This window comes from Natrix helvetica (genome assembly GCF_964273705.1).
Source record: "Natrix helvetica genome assembly, chromosome: 3".
Classification (NCBI taxonomy): domain Eukaryota; kingdom Metazoa; phylum Chordata; class Lepidosauria; order Squamata; family Natricidae; genus Natrix; species Natrix helvetica.
The window spans coordinates 152,674,414-152,693,693 of NC_138549.1; the positions used below are offsets into that span (position 1 = coordinate 152,674,414).

The window sequence follows — 19,280 nt, forward strand, 5'->3', positions numbered from 1 at the left end:
GCTACAAAATGGTACATAAATTGAATATATAGCACAATCTGCAGTGTTGTGAGAAAATGTTTACTGCAAAAACTGTTAGATGAGACATGCATATAAAGTATCTTAGTTTCAGATTTTAAACATCAGTAACTGAAGTGATTCTAAAACAAAATGTCATGCTGGATTATATAAGGTAATAAAAAAGCATAGGGTAACTGAAGGATAACCATATAACAATGTAGTAAGATTACTTTGCTGAAAACTAGCACATTCATCACTCAAAAGCCAGAGGAAGTATGAATTGGGCTTTAATCTGCAAATGCATTCATTAAGAGTCTCTGTGAACAAAGAATAAGCAGAATGTTGTTCTCAGAAGAAAACAGGAAGTTTATATTTCAAGTATAACAGAATATTGTGAAAAAAATCAAATTCAAATTGGCACACAGTTTTTTAATAGATTTTTTTTGGGGAAAAACCCAGTAATATTTAGTTTAGTTATTTAGCAAAAGAGAAAAAAAATTCCCTGGATGCATTACATTTATCCTGTTAAAAGCAAAAGATTAAAAACTACTTAAATTGATCAGAGAATAGCAGACAAGTTTACTTACCAAATATTCAAGCAACCATCTCATTTTCCCCAATAAATAAGATACAACAAGCTGGCAGATTTGGGATTGACCAAAAGGAAATTTTTGAAATAATTATGTAGCATCATGCCAAAAACCAGAAAAGCCCCAAAAGAAGAGAAAAAAAATGAACATGTAATACTCTCATGAGCCACACATGATATTTTATCACTCCACCTCAGAGAACCCAGCCTGTTACATTGCAAAAGGGGAAAAAAAGCAGTTAAGAAGTCCATTAGGTTTTTTTTTTGTATTACAAGAAAGGTAGATAACAGTTCAAAAAAGTGGTGTCTTTAAATAGATAAGGAACTGAAACAGATGCATAGCTATGTCTGATAGTTTCAGCCCTAGACCTTAACTATTTCTGAAACCTACAATAAGAAAAATCATTTTTAAAGAGACAGTTTTAAAGGAATATACTTCTCCCAGAAAAAAATACATACATCCTGCTTCTACAATCCTCCTGTAAGAAAAAGTATCCATTTTAAGTTAATGTAAAACTGCACAGAAACATGATGCAACAGCACTCCACTACTTAGGCCCAGTATCTGCAATCTGCCATTATCACTATTTACTGCAGGCTCAGTGGCTAAAAATCCTATATTTTGTCAGGGGTAACTTAGATTAGCTCTTATTTTTACTGTTTGAAAAGGTAAACTTGCCTGTTCTGCTGTCTGCCATTATCCCTGCTTGTCTCCCTGTAGGGCAGTTAAATGCATCTGCTCCCTAGCTTCCATTTTCTCTTCAGCAGGCATGTGACACAACAGACAATAGTGCAGGCAAACTGCTCAGACACAGAAAGCTGCTTTGGAAGAGCAGTACCTTGAAAAACTCTAAAACCACCATCCCCTTGTGAAGAATATGTATGCAAACGTTTTGCCAGTCTGTAAAATAAAGCTATGGCTAATGGCTACTAAACCATGTGACCCAAGAAAGCAATTTTAAACATTTTCAACTTAATAAAGTGCTGTGGGGTGAGTTTTTCGCAACAGATCACAGAGAATCACACTGTTAAGCCACAACTCATAGGTTTCAGAGAAAAAAATGTAAAAAAGTAAAGCTTACCTCTGTGGATGCATTGTTAACACAGTGTTATGTCAATACTTATAAAACATGGAGGACAGGCTCTCAGTACTCAGACAGAAAGGGCTTGGCACTTCAGCTTGATGATCTGTCTCCCTAATAAAAGCTAATCCTGGATTGGCTACTTTGGAAAATCTGAATGTAAAGCTTCAGGGGATTGGCTGAAACACTTCCTGAGCGATTATCTTTGTGCAGCTCTGGCAAGCAGGAGCCATCCTGTGCACAGAGAAGACACAGGCTAAACTAGGCCTGTTTTAGCAAAAGAAACTTAAAAAGAAAGCCATCCGTACACAAATTCCTTGCAGAAAACAGATTTTCAAACAGAACAAAGTGAACACCAAGTGGCAGACTAAAAGACACTCTCAAACCACATCTGTTGCTTTTGCTTGAAGCTTTAATAACCTGCAGGATTTCTCAGGTCACAAAAGCTGTCCTTTAGAAGCAATTCAGGAAAAAAAAAAAGAATCTCCCGATAGTAAGTGAAAAATGTTTTGAAACAATACACAGAGGGCAGCTAATGCATGCAGTTATGTGCTATAGTTATCTAAGATCTGTGTTTCTCAAAAAGCACATTTGATTCTTCCAAATACATTTATAAGACTGGTGAACTGTGAGAATTGACATTGTGAATTTTAACCCCCACCCGTATGCAATGAATTGAAATGGGAACTCTTTTCCTAATCACTTGCAGTGTTGCCTTCCTAACAGAATAGATGCAGAAAATAGCTACATTTTTCAGAAAATAGCTACATTTTACAGAAAATAGCTACATTGTTCGGTAGCATGGTGTTTGATGTTTTCACAAATTTCCCTTATCCTTTAGTCTTCTGAAGTTGCCAGTTAAACAACAATCTCGCCTGCTTCTTCTTAGTCTGCTGCAGCTTTATAACCATTAACCCTATCACAGTCAGTTCTTTTTAAGAACAGGCCTTATGAAGAGCGTTTTCAGTGTGTGGAAAAATACCAGAGCTCTTTTCACACAGGGAAGAACAATGAAGTATAATGTAAAGTTAGCAAATTTCATCTAGTTGTTAAATGGAAGATAAGAGAAAAGAAGGAAGGAAGATAATTTTAAACTGTAGCCATTTCTTAAGCAAAGAGAAACATTGAGATATTTTAGCTCTCTCAAGCACCTCATACTTCAGTTTATTTACCACAGGCCATGGGATACACTGCTAAACTTCAGAAAAAAAAAACACGTACATTTGTGTTGACTTTTGGCTATATTTACAAATACGGGTAAAGAAAAACTATAAAGGCAATTAAAATTATAATGTACTGTAGGAAGTTATCACCCAGCCCTCTCCCAGAAAAATGAAATATCCTAGGAAATATTGATAAGGCAGAATATTATATTTTCCTGGATGTGAAAAAGGGAGAAACACATTTTAAACACAGAGTAAATTCCTGCAGCTTCCCCGCTTTGTCAATGGGCCATTAAGAAGGCCAAGCTAGTCCACTTTACATAATAAAGAGTTCTCCCCTTCAGCTCCAGGGGGGATGGCAATGAAGGCAGGATAATATTGCCTTTTACTCAACTGACCACATGGCATCTAAACTCAATCAAACCTGAATTCAACTCACCCTAGAGGGTTGCCCCTGCATGGGCCCATGTGAGTCTGGCAACCAATCAGAATACATTTCTTACACAGGAGCAGGAAACAGATAGGTGGGGCAGAACAGATTATAAAAATCCCTGCAAGCCTTTCTTCAGTCCTTCTCTTCCCTTCTCTTCTTCTCCACCAACATTGAAGCATGTGATCACCTTTTCTGTTCAGGGCTCAAGCCATGTGGTCCTGTCCACCATTAAACCATCTTTCCAAGCAGCTTCCATGTCTCCAGTATCTTTTTCCCCACTTGGAGCCGAACCCAGAAGGACATTTCTCCCAACAGTACATAGAAGTGCATGGTAACAAAATGCAAACAGCAATATATGTATGAAGAAACAGACTGGAAGCAAAGTTAGTCACAAACGGTATGAAAAAATAAAGTTCTAAGTGAATGTCCCAAATAGCATATGGATATTTATTTATATCCCGCCTTTATTATTTTTACAAGTAACTCAAGATACCAAACATATCTAACACATCTCCCTCCTCACAACTGTATTTTTATGATACTATACTGTAATATGTAACAACAGAGGGAAAGATCCAGTTAAGACTGGGCCTTGAAGGATACCAACCAAAATAAGGTTTTTAACACCTTTCTAAAATTCTTGTTTACAATCACAATAAAAGCTAGATAAATTACTCTAAATTTAGCCGCCTGTAAATTTCTACAGCAAGTGGTATGATGGAAGTTCATACACATAAAAGCAAACCTTGAATAGATTCTTCATAATCCAATGCAAAGAAATAATAAAAGGTTATCATGTGGTTCTGTGTGTGTGTGTGTGTGTGTGTGTGTTGGGGGGGGGGCTCATTCCCTGAAATCACAAGCACTTTCAAGCCTTCCCAGATAAATTTTCATACTATTAAGAAGCTGGGTATTCTCTGTCAAAGCGGTTTTCCAGATAATATACATACATTAAACCAATGCTAATTTCATACACAATTTTGCTGTACTTTCTGCTAAGAAATTTCATTTTTCAAATTCCAGTCAGACGCTGTTAAAACTCTAAATGCATTTTCACATTTTTTTTGTTCTCCTTTTGAAATACAGCAGGAAGTTGTTCATAATAAAACAGTGTAGGTACAGACCAAAGGCATGAGAACAACAGAAGACAAATTCATGGAATTCCATCTATTGTCTGATGAGTATAACAGAAATGGCCCAAATAATAAACTACATGTGTTAAAGTCACAAAATTCATCTCAGTAAACAAACAAACAAACAAACCTGCTACAATTGCAACAGCAAAGGCAAAACAGAAGAATCAAGCTGCAATGCTGTTTATCAATGAAATGTTATTCAATGGCAGGAACTGCTGAATAATAAAGTACATGATCTAAATTCTGATATTTTGCTTCTGATAATTAAAATCAACACCAATAACTTCATATGTTATAGCTTCTAACACACTGCATATTTTAAACTGAAATAATCTAGTAAATATGTTTGAAATAGATGTCCGCTTTCATGTCTTCTCCCCGGTCCAATGACGTCCACACCACATATGCTACATTACCTTAAGAATAATCACCCTATAGTCATCTTAAAAATGATCACACTACATAATCTTAGAACAATCACATGCTAATCCAGTACTTAAAATAACAATACAGATTTAAATCATCCTTATTTTTTGCTATCGAAAGATTCGGTCCTGTTTTACCAGCATGATGTAGGATAAAATAACTCATGATTTTATCTTGACTTTTAAGAGAAGTTTTTCTCCAGATAGATACTAACTTGCTTTCATGTCTCAGAAGGAATTTGAATCCAGATCTCTAAATTTCATCATTAAATTATATTACTAGCTCCCTCCCCCAAGTTTGATTACTTGCCAATCCAAATGGCAGAACTCCAGTTTTTCCTTTCCCCGGGCTGTTTGAATATGTAGTTTGCTGCATGAAGAAAACCCCACCCATCCACTCTTCCTGAGTCTACTGGCACTGAAGTAGACCGGAATCATGTAAATCATGGTCCAATAGAATAATCTTATTCTATTGTCAACTTGTCACACAGAGCTGCTTTACTTTCAAATTACTACTTTTTAGCCCATGTGTGTACTAGTGTGATGGGGGAAGCTTAGAGATAACTGAACCATTCCTATAAGAGAGAGACTGCAAATACAGATTTAAGACAATATTCCTATAAATAGGCAACTGTAAAAAGAATGTTAATGGTGGGCAATGAGATGAGAGCACAAACAGAGCAATATGATACATTATTGCACCACCTCATGGAGTAACAGGAAGGAGTGAAACAATGGCTTTTCACTTTTCCAGTATATTAAACAAATTGTACAGCTTAGAAATACTCCAGTACCATTTCATTGAGGATTTATATTGGTAATATATGACACTTTAAAAAGGTAAAAATGAAAAGGCAGAGCATTCTGAAAAATGAGGCTTATGAAAAAGATACAAGAATTTCAACTCCACAAAGAAATAGAGCTAGGTATAATACTCAGAGCATGTGACCAGAATGATACCTTTTAACACAATCCTGCACTGTAATGAAGAGATGCTCCAGTCTTAAGCATCTGTGATCTATTTTATTTTTCACTTCAGTTACTGAAAGGAGTGAAGTTCAAAAGCCAGGATGCAAACTTTAAATAAGAAAAGATTCCAACTGGATTAATAATTCATAAAAACAGTCTTGATTAATTTCTTGTCCTCCCAGATAAGCAGAGGACAATTCATTTGGTTGTTTCTACTCTTGCATGATTATAAGAATCACACAGAGCTATAACAGTAGAGCTTATAATCAAATTTATAAAATTTAATCACTGATTAAATTATCCTATCTCCTCCCTATGTTTGTATTTAAAAACCCCAGTAAATTTACAAAAATGAAAGCATCATTTTTAAAAAAAATGATATCCATAATAATTTAATTCTTATGGGGAAATAATGGAATACTGTAAATGTGTAATTTGTAATTGAATGGAATTAATTGCAAGCAACAATTGCCAACATTCACATTACTATCAAAATATCTTCCAGTGAATGGCTATCCTTTCTGATTGAAATACTGAGGGTTTTTTTTTTCTTTCAAAACAATAACACATAAAAGCCTGCAGGGCCCAATTGGATTGGGGGCCACCAAACGCAGAGTGGGGGAAGTAAATCCTTTCACCAGCTCCTTTGTTTGAAAAATAAACTCCTGCTCACCCATGGGGGAGGGGGGAAGAAGCCAAATAGGAGCAGCTGGGGCACTGTGGCAGAAATGGTTCTGTCTGCAGTCATTCTTTCACCTTCTTAAACTGCTATTTGAGAAGAGTGACCAGACCATGGTTACTTTGTAGAAATTGCATTTAAAATAACCCTCTTTAGTCACAAGTTCCTATGTTCTGGACCTGACGGTAATCCAAAGCACAATATGGCTTAAATTTGATGCAGAAACCTGAGTGACCATGTGGCTTAATCAACAAACTATACACACACACACAAATCATGATTTAGCACATATGTGTGAATAATTATTGAATTATTCCATTGTTGAAACTAGCTGGGTTTTATTATGCTGGTGATTCTATTTCCATACTGTCCATATCAAGAACAGCACTCCCAAACAAATGCAACTAAAATCTAGTTGATTCTCTGTGGGAAACATGTCTTGGCTCTGGGACAGTAACAGCACTGATGGTGACTGGGCATTCAGCCAAAGTGACACACTCAGTCCCAGGAGAGAGGATTTGGTCATATATCAGACAGTAATTTAATAGCACCAATAACTAGAGATCAGGCCTCAGAGTTCTCCTCTTTAAATCAACAAAATGGTTTATTGAACTAAAAGTAAAGGATCTGAAGTCTGGGCAAAACAGAGTAATTGGAGCTTCTCTTAGGTAATCTGAATTGTTTTGAACGTAAGGAAAATTATCTTGCTATGGTAAACATGTTATTTAAGTATTAATAAAAAATAAAGTGCTGAAAGAAATATTAGAGCTTGATCTTCCTAATCTGGAATTATCTTGCATGCTATATGCTCAAAGAATGCCTCAAAAAATGAAAAGGAAAAGGAAAAGTACCACTTAATTGGAAAAATTTATGTTGCTGAGCACAAGCAAACGTTCAAGCTACAGACTAAAAGCAGCTGAGAGAAACCCCTGCTCAGTGAATGAAGTCTCTTATCTTGTAATAAAAGGCAATTACAATGCACGGCCTACTGCAGGCTGAGCCAATTGCTTTTCCGGGGTGTGGTTGTTTAGGTGGGGAGAGGAGTAAAAAGGAGAGGAAAAACAATGAAATAGGGAGAACCGGAAGGCAGAAATAGACTAAAGTAAGAGATGTTAATCAGCAATTGTCTGAAGAAATAGGTTAGGTAGGTGGGGGGGGAGTATAAAAAAGAGGAAAATACCAATCACAACTTCATAAAGAAACTAGAATCTTTTCCAATTGTTCTCTTTAAGGAGAGTTTCAAATACAACACCTACTACATAGTATTAATATGGAATAACATCAGTTAATAGTCTTCTTAATAATATAAGAACCAATTCTGCTTTCTTCATTTCAGCAATTTAATTTAGGGATATGCAAATAGTTTTTTTTTACTGAATTTAGAGTTAGCAAGCATCAATTATCTAACTTATTACCCAGCACTACAAATCAGAAATCCCCTCCTATAACATTTATCCTCTGACACATAAAAATAAATATTGAAGAAATGGTGGCCTTGGCTCAATAAACAGAACCATAATGGCTAAGTGACACTGAGACAGAAAGGAAAGAATTGCACAATAAAAAGAAAACAAAATATCAAAAGAGGGGAAAAAAGTTACATAAAATTTGACAGTTCAAATTTGTATTCTACAGAATAGCAAGAAAATTGCTGCAGATGGTTCACTACGCCAGATGGAACACATGAAGAATGTTTGTGAAAGAAGGGAACACAATATGCATCCAATGTTGACAGACAGAAAACAGTATTTCAAAAACTAATCAGTAAGAGAAAAACATCAAGTTATACTAAAAGACTGGAAAAACTATACATTGGTATATGTTACCTTCAAGACATAATTAATTTGCACAAAAAAGCCCAGTAATTTTAAAGCAACATGCAGGTGGGAAGATGTATTTCTTGAAAGGTAACATTCTCAAACAGTACAGTGACTTTCTGAAGGATTGTATCAGGGAAATCAAAAAGATAATATAAACAGTATCAGTCTTCTTTGTTTCTAAAATGTTACGTTTTGCTGTAAAATTTCTAAGCAAAGCGAAGACATGGATACAAAATTGAATGTAATTGAAATGATAAAAGAATAAATAATAAAGGATACTATATCAATCCAGGCTCAAAAGCAAGAGAGCAACAATGAATAAACCAAGTAAGAATGCCAAGAAGTCTTCACCTAAGTCAGATACCTAACTTTTTTGTCCTCACATGCCAAAATCACTTGCGCACAACAGCACGTGCCATAGGTTCGCCATCCTGGGCCTACATGCTGTCTACCCCTTGCCCTGACAGAGCAGCACTTACTCAAATCTTTAATCATCCAACCTGGAGTAAGAGCCAGTAAACAAGGAGCAGCTTTAGAGAATGAAGGTAAAAGACATATTGAAAAAAAAAATCCTCCCAAATTCTGGCCTGCTATACTAGCCAGAACCAGATGCATCAACTTTGCCTTTGTGAGAGATAACAAAACTACCTGTATCCTGCTAGTCAAGATTTTTAAGCAATAGTCAGTTGAATAAGCTATGGTGACAGGAAGTCAGTCATATTAAGGCTTTTCTCCAGCTTGCAGAAGGCATCATTCATATTTTACGTCCACAATTACATGCACACATTTACTCCCATTCAATACAATACAATAGTTCATCTGTTTGTCATGAAGCAGACCTCTTCCAGATTTTTTATTTACAAATTTAAATGAATCTCAGATGTTTACCCAAATATATAGAAACTGTGGTACCACCGGTATAAAATTTTAGATCACCATATTTCATTAATAAATAATAAGGACCAACCATATAAACATACAATTTGGAAGGAATTATATCTTGCACAGAAGAAAGCATTAAAAATATTTCTGGAAAAAGACTCAAGATTCACATTTGACGATGGCAAATAAAAATATAATAGAAGTAGAAATTATACAATGAAGGGCTGAATAACATATGGTGCTCAATAAAATATATTTCCCCTCTTGCATCTCATCTCATGAAGGAAGCTATATCACAGTCTTATGCTATCAAAAATATTGATAGATGGGAAAGGTGATTCTAGACTCCATTTTTTGTCACTACAAACCAACACTACTATGTCATGATATCTTGCATATTACACATGCAGTAGTGATAACCATTAAACAGGTAGTCCTTCACTTACAACAGTTCATTTACTGACTGTTCAAAATTACAACAGTACTGAAAAAAGTGACATGACTGTTTTCACACAACTGTTGCAGCATCCCCATGGTCATGTAATCAAAATCCAGACACTTGGTAATTGACTTGCATTTATGACCGTTGCAGTGTCCTGGGGATCATGTGATCATCATTTGCGACCTTCTGACAAGCAAAGTCAATGGGAAAGCCAGAGTCACTTAACAATCATGTTACTGATTAACAATTGCAGTGATTCACTGAACAGCTGTGGCAAGGAAGGTTGTAAAATAGGGCAAAATACACTTAGTAAATGTCACATTTAGCAACAAAAATTTGGGGCTCAATTGTGGTTGTAAGCCGAGGACTACCTGTATCTTACACTTGAGGCATATATCAACAAGTTGCTGACCCAGAAAAATGAGTACAAGAATGTAATGCACTTCACTCAATCTATAGTGAAGATGTGCTTTTAAAAGTTTTCGAAAAGTTGTATTTTTACGTTTGACATTTTCTGTATTAATTCAACACTATTTCACAATAGTGATTATTTTTAATGTAAAGTCTGATGGGCAATGTGTTATACAAATGTAAAGCTTCCTTTAAATTGAGCTTGATTCTTGGTGACTTCATCAACATACTGTATTCAGGAAGTTTTCTCAGCTGCAGTACAGAAGTGGTTTGCCACTATGATTTCTTTTTTTGTTTTTAACTTTCAAGTTTAGTCTAGAGCTCTGGTGTTTTCTGAATGGCTACCAAACAAACTTTACCTAATCTGATCCTTAGTTCCCAAGCCTAGACAAGACAACAATAGACAAATATTTCATTGTGCTTCAAATCAAATCAAATTTGTCATCTTCAAATTTCAAAACTAATTGAATCATGCCACCTTGAAAACTCAAATGAACTATAATACATAGATTACTACTGGACCATTATCTGCCATGCTATAAATTGTAGTAACACACAATACTTTGCTACATAATTTCATCAACCTTTGTTATGACACTAGTTAAACCTGAGGCATCCTACTTTGCTGAGACAATAAACCTAATGCTTTTTCTAAAGGAGTGCTCTGGGTATTTCCTTCCTTCCTATTTCAGCATTATCTAATGATATATTGGGACATTATGTTGCATTCTCGTGTGATTGTACTATACCAGTTTTACTTAGGATTAGCTTCTTCTTTTTTTATAAACAAGTTTTATTGGTTTTTTTTTAAATTTACAAGGGAAAAGATAGTGGAAAAGGTATACAAATTTTGGCAGTTGCAAAGTGTGGTAGGCGCCCCCTTCCTCCATACTCATAGTATACATCTAAGTAAAAATCATCAATACATAGTAGTATATAGTCAGCATATTAATTCCTGGATTAGCTTCTTTAATGGCATTCCCACATCGAAACATACATCTTCAAGGAGAGTGTCAATTTAGAAACTTTCTTTCTGATGTAAATATTTAATATAAATCATGATTTTTCACATGCACCACACACTGGCAATTTTAGCAAGCACACCCAGATGTTCTCCAAGAGTACAGGCATAATAACCCCACAATTACTTATCTGGTGTGACTGTTGCTGAAAATCAAGGAGCTAGCTTCCATGTATTTAAATATCTCAGATTAAGAATGGGCAGTACATACTTTTGATCTTGCTAGGATTGGTAATTGAAAATTATATAAATTATTTCATTATTAAAGTGTATGTGTGGTTATATCTATCTATCTATCATCTATCTATCTATCTATCTATCTATCTATCTATCTATCTATCTAGATGATAGATAGATAGATAGATAGATAGATAGATAGATAGATAGATAGATAGATAGATAGATTATAGATGGGACAAGAAGGGTGAAGGCATGCACATGTGTGCAATTACATAAATTTTATCAGCATTCTCAGGATTATAATATTATATTTATTCGATTGAAAGCTGCTTTGAGGATAAGCAGTGGTGAAAGCTACAGCTTTTTTACTATTTGCATTATCTAATATTATGTGAATGGATGTCAAACGGTTACAATAACCTGTGCTGTAAAAGTAGACAACATTAAGAAATTGTACAGTGACTGCATGAGAAAGAGTGATTACAAATTGAGACTATAACATCAAATCCTTTCCTCTCCTATTGTTTCTCCTTCACCATCTCTTCTTCCCAATTCCTTTTCTTCAGGAGAGATGTTCTATATAGGTTACTTAAAAATTGCCCACATTACACGTTGCTTCTTAAGGTGACACAATCAATTTCAAAGACATTAATTTGCAGCTGATTCTGCATGGTTTACCCTTGAGTCAAAGTAAAATTACTCATTTTTAATATTGACAACATTATTTTCTATTTCCAAAATAATCTTCTGCTTGCTATAACCACATATCATTGAGTTTTTAACTGTTTATTTCCTATAATTTATACGTCACTCCTATCACAGATTCTAGTATCATCCTCATGTTTGCAATTTGCACTATCCATATGACATAGTTGTTCTGTTAATAGAAAACTCCTGCTGTCTCTGCTAAAACTAATCAAACTATATTTAGCAAAAAGAAATTTTGTATCGTCTCACATATCAATATGTTACTTATTATCAGATCTCTTGTATAAATGCAACCATTTTAACTTGATTTATACTTTATTCCTTGTAAACACACATTCTGCTTTTGACTGTGTATGTCTTATAGAGCTTATTTTCAGACTTGGCTCTCCCCAGATAAATTCATGGAGGGACTCTTTATAGGTGAAAAGGAAATTTAATGGTAAAATTTTGAGATCACATCCAATTCTTGCTCCTCCCCCGATGGAAGTATTTTATATCAAGCAGGGATTTTGCTCCATTCAAGAGGGGAGAAGACATTTTAGCAATTTCTTCCTCATCTCTGTAGCCTGCTCAGAAGGTTGGGAGACCCTTTGAAGTATAATGGAAGGAAAGTCATTTAATGTATTTTTCGGAGTATAAGATGCACATTTTTCCTCAAAAGAGGCTCAAAATCTGTGTGCGTCTTATACATCGAATACAGCATTTTTTGCCTCCCGAAGCCCCGCCCCTTCACCAAAATGGGCGTGCATAGCTTTCAGAGAGCTCCTGGGGGCTGGGGAGGGCAGAAATGAGCAAAAAACGGGCCATTATTTACCCCCCAGTAGCACTCTATGAGCCTCCATAAGGCTATGCATGCAATTTTTTTGACAAAAAAACGGGCCATTTTTTGCTCGTTTTTCGCGCCCTCCCCAGGAACACTCTGCAAGCCCCCTCAAGGCTATTCATGTCTTTTTTGGGGAAAAAATGGGCTCATTTTTGTGAAAAACGGGCCGTTTTGGGGAGGTTTGCAGAGTGCAAAAACTTTTGTGTGTGTGTGGGGGAAGCTCTTTAACTGATTGATGAGAATTACTATTTCTCTCTCTCTATCCCTCTCCCTACCTACCTACACACACACTCTCTCTCCTTACCTACCTACTATATTTATCTATATCTCTATTTCTCTCTCTCTATCCCTCTACCTACCTACCTACTAGTGGTGGGTTTCAAATCCCGTTCCAACGGGTACGGTTGGAATGGGGCCGGCGGTGTCCTCATGGACGTGCGCAGCATACACATGCGTCTTAGAGCCTCTGCGATGCCCTGCAACGCTTCAGCTGCTCTGCAGAGCGTCGCACAGGTGCTGTAAGCGCCATGCGCTTGCGCGTAAGCCTCAAAACACAGGTAAGGAGCTCGGGTGGGCCCTCCGGAGCACCATACCGGAATGGCATCTGGTGCTCCGGGCTGGCTCCGATACGCCCGTACCGGGGCGTACCGCCTGCAACCCACCACTACCTACCTACCCTCTCTCTCCCTACCTACCTATCTACTGTATTTCCCCCCCTCTCTTTCCCTTTATCTACTTACCTACCCCCTCTCTCTCCCTACCTAGCTACTCTATCTCTTTCTATTTCTCTCTATCCCTCTACCTAGCTAGCTAGCTACCTACTCTCTCTCTCTCTCTCTCTCTCTCTCTCTCTCTCTCTATCCCTTTATGTACCTACCTACCTAACTACTCTCTCTCTCTGCCTACCTACCTACTGTATTTCTCTCTCTTTCTCTCCCTCTCTAGCCCTCCATCTACCTACCTACATTGTTTTAATTTGCCTCTTCAAAACCTTGGTGTGTCTTATACTCCGGTGCGTCTTATACTCCAAAAATATGGTAAATACTCTGTATTTTACTTGAGACAGCTTTGTTGCTCTACTCAGATTTTGGTCTCTTTGTAAGCACTAATTGAAAAACTGTATTCTCATGTTTTGTACTTTTCTGGTCCTACAACCAACAGCGAAGTAGATGTTTGCTTCAAATGCCCAGTGCTCCTTATGGTGGAATATGTACTTTAAGGCTTGTTCCATAGAAATTAGGATTGTCAGAAGAAGCAATTTTGACTGATTGACCTTTAAAGAAATAAAAGAAAAGCATGCTATCTTTTACTTAACTTTCACATACATAAAAACATTCCAAGCTTGATGAAGCTACCTTATAGCCTTTTATATTTCTAACTATATAGACAGAAATATTTCAGCCCTGAACTTAGAATACTTTTATGATCACAGAGTAACAGAACCTATGTTTCTATTTCTTTCAAACTTCCCAGAGTTATGTTAGCATTGGAAGCCATATGAACACTGGAAGCTTCCACTCTGCCAAATTCCTGTCCTTGGGAAATTAGGTGGGGGGATTTAGTAGCGGGAATGTAGTTAGACAAAATAGCATTCTTCTTGTCAGTCAAGGTCATGGCATTCCTGCACCTGGAGGAGGAGTGGTTGAAGTGATGTCTCTAGTTGGGAGGGGTTGGGTTTGGAGTTTTGACTTACTGAGGGAAAGCCCGGAAATCTCAGATTCGGGTTTTCCCAGATGTGCCTATATACCTACTCTAATAAATGGGAATTTTGAGAAAATGCCTGTCTTGGAGTTTTTCATTGGAGTTGGGTTTTTCCAGAACCCTGACAATTATTGGATGAGGTGGTGTATGATTTTGATTATTAACCTTTCTCTCTCTTGCCCAAATATTTAATGAGGGTTAATGTTGCAAATAAAACCAAATTATCTTTCACTTGTTCTGAAAATAAATAGTATCAATATTGAAAACTTTTATTTGGGAGTAAATACTTCTCTGATCAATTAAATATTATTTCCATGAATCTGCATGCTTACTCTTGGTATGATGGGCCTTTAGGTTGCAGTATGTAAATTTCAATTAAATTTCAATCCAATTGATAACCAGTATTTCAGCCATGGAGCGAAGTAGTCATAAAGATACTCTGAGGATGAGAGGAGTATTAAGAGTTTTAGCAGTTTCCTCCCTTTATTTTAATAGAAATGTAGCACCCTCTAGTGTTTCTTCACTTTGGATTCAAAGGAAGTTTAAGTAAGAGCAAAGGTAATGGAATAACATTTGAATCCTGCTTCTGTAGAATACTGTTTAAAATAGTGTTCTATGGAGAATAGCTAAAGAGAAAGTCATCTATGGACCTAATACAAATTTACAAATGTATATCCTACTTCTAGAAAGGGTGAACTATTTTGAAGCGCACAACTTAGATTAGGAACTGAATACTTGTTGACATTTGTTATATTTGCACTTATTCACATTCAAAATCAGCAAAACTAGAGACATAGCTAAAACATGATAAAAAGACAATCAAAAGTATTGGTCCAGTGTCAGATCCCTAAGGAGAAATCCAGATTACCTCATTATACTCCTATCATAATATAACATTTCCTTAATATCAATCTTGACTTCTAGAAGTTCCACAAATATATTCATGTAATTTGCCTGGCAATATATAGAAGTGTTTCCTTGGCTCTTTTCACCAGGGCATTTTTAACCTTCCAAGTCTATCGTACATAAAACATGCAAAATTCCAATTACCGTAGTTTTCAGAGTATAAGACGCACAGGAGTATAAGACGCACCAAGGTTTTGAAGAGGCAAATTTTTAAAAAAGTAGGTAGGTAGAGGGAGAGAGAGGGAGAGAAAGAGAGAGAAATACAGTAGGTAGGTAGGGAGAGAGAGTAGTTAGGTAGGCAGGTAGGAAGGTAGATAAAGGGAGAGAGAGAGAGAGAGAAAGAGAGAAATATAGTAGATAGGTAGGGAGAGAGCGAGAGGGTAGGTAGGTAGAGGGAGGGAGAGAGAGAGAGAAATACAGTAGGTAGGTATGGAGAGAGATAGAGTAGGGAGGGAGGGAGAGAGAGGGGGAGAGAGAGAGAGAAATACAGTAGGGAGGGAGGGAGAGAGAGTAGGTATATAGGTAGGTAGGTAAATAGAAGGATAGAGAGAGAGAAATACTGTAGGTAAGTATGGAGAGAGAGAGAGTACGTAGATAGGTAGATAGAGGGAGGGAGGGAGGGAGGGAGGGAGAGAGAGAGAGAAATACAGTAGGTAGGTAAGGAGAGAGAGAGAGAGTAGGTAGGTAGATGTTTCCAGGTGTATTTATCCATGTGCTGGAGAAGGAAATCGCTGACAACCTGCAGCACCTAAGACTTGTTTCTGCTGGCACAGCACTTGATCAATGTAATTCTCATCAATCACTCTAACTAAAGAGTTTTCCGAAAGGAAAAAAAGGTTTTTGCACTCTGCAAACCTCGCAAAAACAGTCTGTTTTTCGCGAAAACATGCCCGTTTTTAGTCAAACAAATTGCATGCATAGCCTTATGGAGGCTTTTAAAGTGCTGCTGGGTGCTGGGGGCAAAAAACGGCACATTTGTTGCTCATTTCTCTCCTCCCCAGCCCCCTGGAGCTCTCTGAAAGTCTCCATAAGAGTATCATGAGCATTTTTTGTGAAGGGGGCGGGGCTTTGGGAGGCAAAAAAATGCTGTATTCGATGTATAAGACGCACCCAGATTTTCAGCCTCTTTTTTGAGGGAAAAATGTGCATCTTATACTCCAAAAAAATACGGTATTTCAAATTCAATCTGACATTTTCTTTTAACATGAAGGACGAGAAGGGAAAGTTCTGTGTCTTTTCCTGATAGCTTTTGTTTTCTGTTTAAAACATTATTAATGTAATCCTGAAAACTTATATGTAATTGTTATGGCAACATATTCCCATTAATTTACAAAAACAAAGAATGTGCAGTCAACGGTACTGGCTAGTAGTTATATTAGCCTGTAACTCTTATGCTGTCAATCTTAAGGCACACAGTATACTGTAGGTAAGAAAGAACTAGTGCAATACAATTATTTGGAAGACTTCACTGCTAAATACTATGGCTACTCTGCTTCTTACAATGTTTTCAACTGCAATTCTTTAAAACTTAAAATTACATAGCTATTTTTACGCACAGAATTTGAAAGTATAATATTGAGTAAAGAAAAAAGCAAGGACCCACTAACTCAGCCTTAATAGAACCTTTTTTACTATGTGCCAGAGTCAATTGAAAATTAACCCACTGAGAGTGTTACATTTCATGAGCTGCTGTTTTCTCTCTCATTTTTAAAGCCTGGTTTGAATTTATCTGACTACTGTAAGTTTAAATACAAATATACCTGATGCCTCTTGACAGTTTCTTCTTGCAAGGTAATTAGATACACTGTCAAGGTAATGTGTGAGGGAGCATACTATTACTTCGATTTAAGCCTAATGTAATTAGTTTCATATCTTATTTAAGTCCCTGCTTTTTTAACTTGAGTTTTGGGTTTATAATTACATCATGGCAAACACAAGTAAATGCTAAGGTTGCCATTGACTCAGAGGAGGAACACTTGCTGTAATGCAGATTATTTTCAAGGTAAGTTAGGATTAATAAGGATAACAGAAAGAATACAATCCTGACACTGCCATTTTAGTGACAAAGGAGTCCAACATATGGTAACTTGATGTAACTGATTTCTAATAAAGTGCTTTTAGGATGCTTTGTAAGAAACTGATCTAATTATATGATTTGCTGAAGACCTCACAATCTTATTTTTAGAAAACTGTTAGATTTAGAGCTTACAAATTAGCCATATACACAATCTGCCTTTTTAAAAATGAACTAATATAGCTATTAAATGTTAAAAGTACAAATCTTATTTCAAATCACTATTTCTCTATTGAATTATAAACACACATAAAGCATATGAATTTGCCTATGCAGAGATTCAGAATTGTCAAAGATGCTCAACTGGTGATATGTTTTATTATGCAAATTTATGGTGCTTTACTGATTTCAAGAAAATTACTTAGTTAAGAAGCTATGGCTTCAGGGATTTAGAATTGCCAAGCAATTATTAGCTCCAGAGGCAAATATTAACCAAGGATGATGGGCATTGTTTAGCCAAGGAAAGCCTTACCTCCCAAGATTTGGGCCTGATGGCTCAGCGGTTAAAGATGCTGAATTTGTCAGTTGGAAAGCTGTCAGCCCAGGTTCAACATCTAAGTTCCACATAATGGGGGGAGCTCCCATTTCTTGCCCTACCCAGTTCGTGCCCACCTAGCAGTTTGAAAGCATGCAATTGTGAGTAGATAAATAGGCATCACTTTGGTGGGAAAGTAAGTGTTCTGTGTGTATAGTCATGCTGGCCATATGGCCACAGAAGTGTCTTTGGACAACATTCACTCCCTTGGTTAAGAAACAGAGATGAGTCAGACACAACTGGTCAGGGGAAATCTTTACCTTTACCCATGCTTTTAAATCAGAATTGGCAACTGATAGCTCTACAATCCTGGAATTACCTTTCCAAGACTGCCTTGTTAAAATTCAGAGCTAAGATACTAAATAACAGTACAGTAATATTATTTGTATTATTTTGGCTGGAAATTAACTAAGTCTCCAAATCAACTAATTCTTTAAAACAGAAGAATGTCTTTTTCAAAAAGATTTTAACAGGTGCTACATTGGTTGTAGTGTTGCATTAAAAGTGGGAAGAACCAAGTTCTACTCCATCTTCAAATATGACTTGGGGCCTATGATTCCCTTTCAATCCAACTTACACCATAAGATTATTCTTTTAGGAGAAAACAACAATACGGATCACTCTGTAAGTTACCTTGAACTCTTGAATAAAACAAAGCTAATACCTGACCCTAATAACTAAATCATAGAAAAGATGGGCATTTGGATGTAAGTAAGTACTTGAGATTATCAGGAAATCCTGGGACTTTTGATTAGTTTGGGGAGTAGACAATGGTAATCTATTTTGCTGTCAATATTGATATCAAGAAAACACAAGGATAGATCAATGTAATCGATAAGAATTCAGAATGACTTAGTTAAGATGTTATGGCAAATTAAGAAATTATGAAGCAAAATATGGTGCAAATCCAGCTAAATACCTTGCCTTGAACTGCCATGATGCTACTCTATGTAAATTGTGGTCAAAACAACAGTCACAAAACTACCAGATTTGATTTGCAACAATCCAGACAACCACCAGAGGATTAGAAGAGGAAGAAAAAATAAATCTGCTATTTAATAGTCATCTTGTTTTTTTAACAGTCCATATCCAGTAATCCTATTGAAAAGCATTATATGTAAATCAAAGAGCAAATTGTAAAAAACATTAAAACAAGCCAATCTTTTCCTTCAATTGTCACTTTAACTGTTTAGTAAACTATTCTTCTGATTTTGGGTATCAAACTTGTTATCCTTATTTATACCTATTTTGCAGTTAGCATAAATTTCTAGATTCATAGTTTGAAAGTGAATATTTCAGACA

The 19,280-nt window shown here is 36.3% G+C and overlaps 1 protein-coding gene across 12 annotated transcripts in view; it reads right to left on the minus strand.

The window, feature by feature from the left end:
• Window positions 1-19,280, minus strand: part of ZMYND8 (zinc finger MYND-type containing 8) — a 120,360-nt gene that overhangs the window by 97,301 nt on the left and 3,779 nt on the right. For 3 of the 12 annotated variants that reach the window (XM_081948073.1, XM_081948072.1, XM_081948071.1), the window contains exon 1: window positions 1,671-1,970. The exons of 5 other annotated variants lie outside the window; for them this stretch is intronic. In XM_081948073.1, coding sequence (XP_081804199.1) covers window positions 1,671-1,684 — 14 coding nt within the window. In that variant the 5' untranslated portion in view covers window positions 1,685-1,970. Of the gene's footprint in view, window positions 1-587; window positions 650-1,267; window positions 1,456-1,670; window positions 1,972-19,280 lie in introns of those variants that run through there. 4 more of the 12 variants (XM_081948070.1, XM_081948069.1, XM_081948079.1 and 1 more) reach the window with 4 other exon arrangements.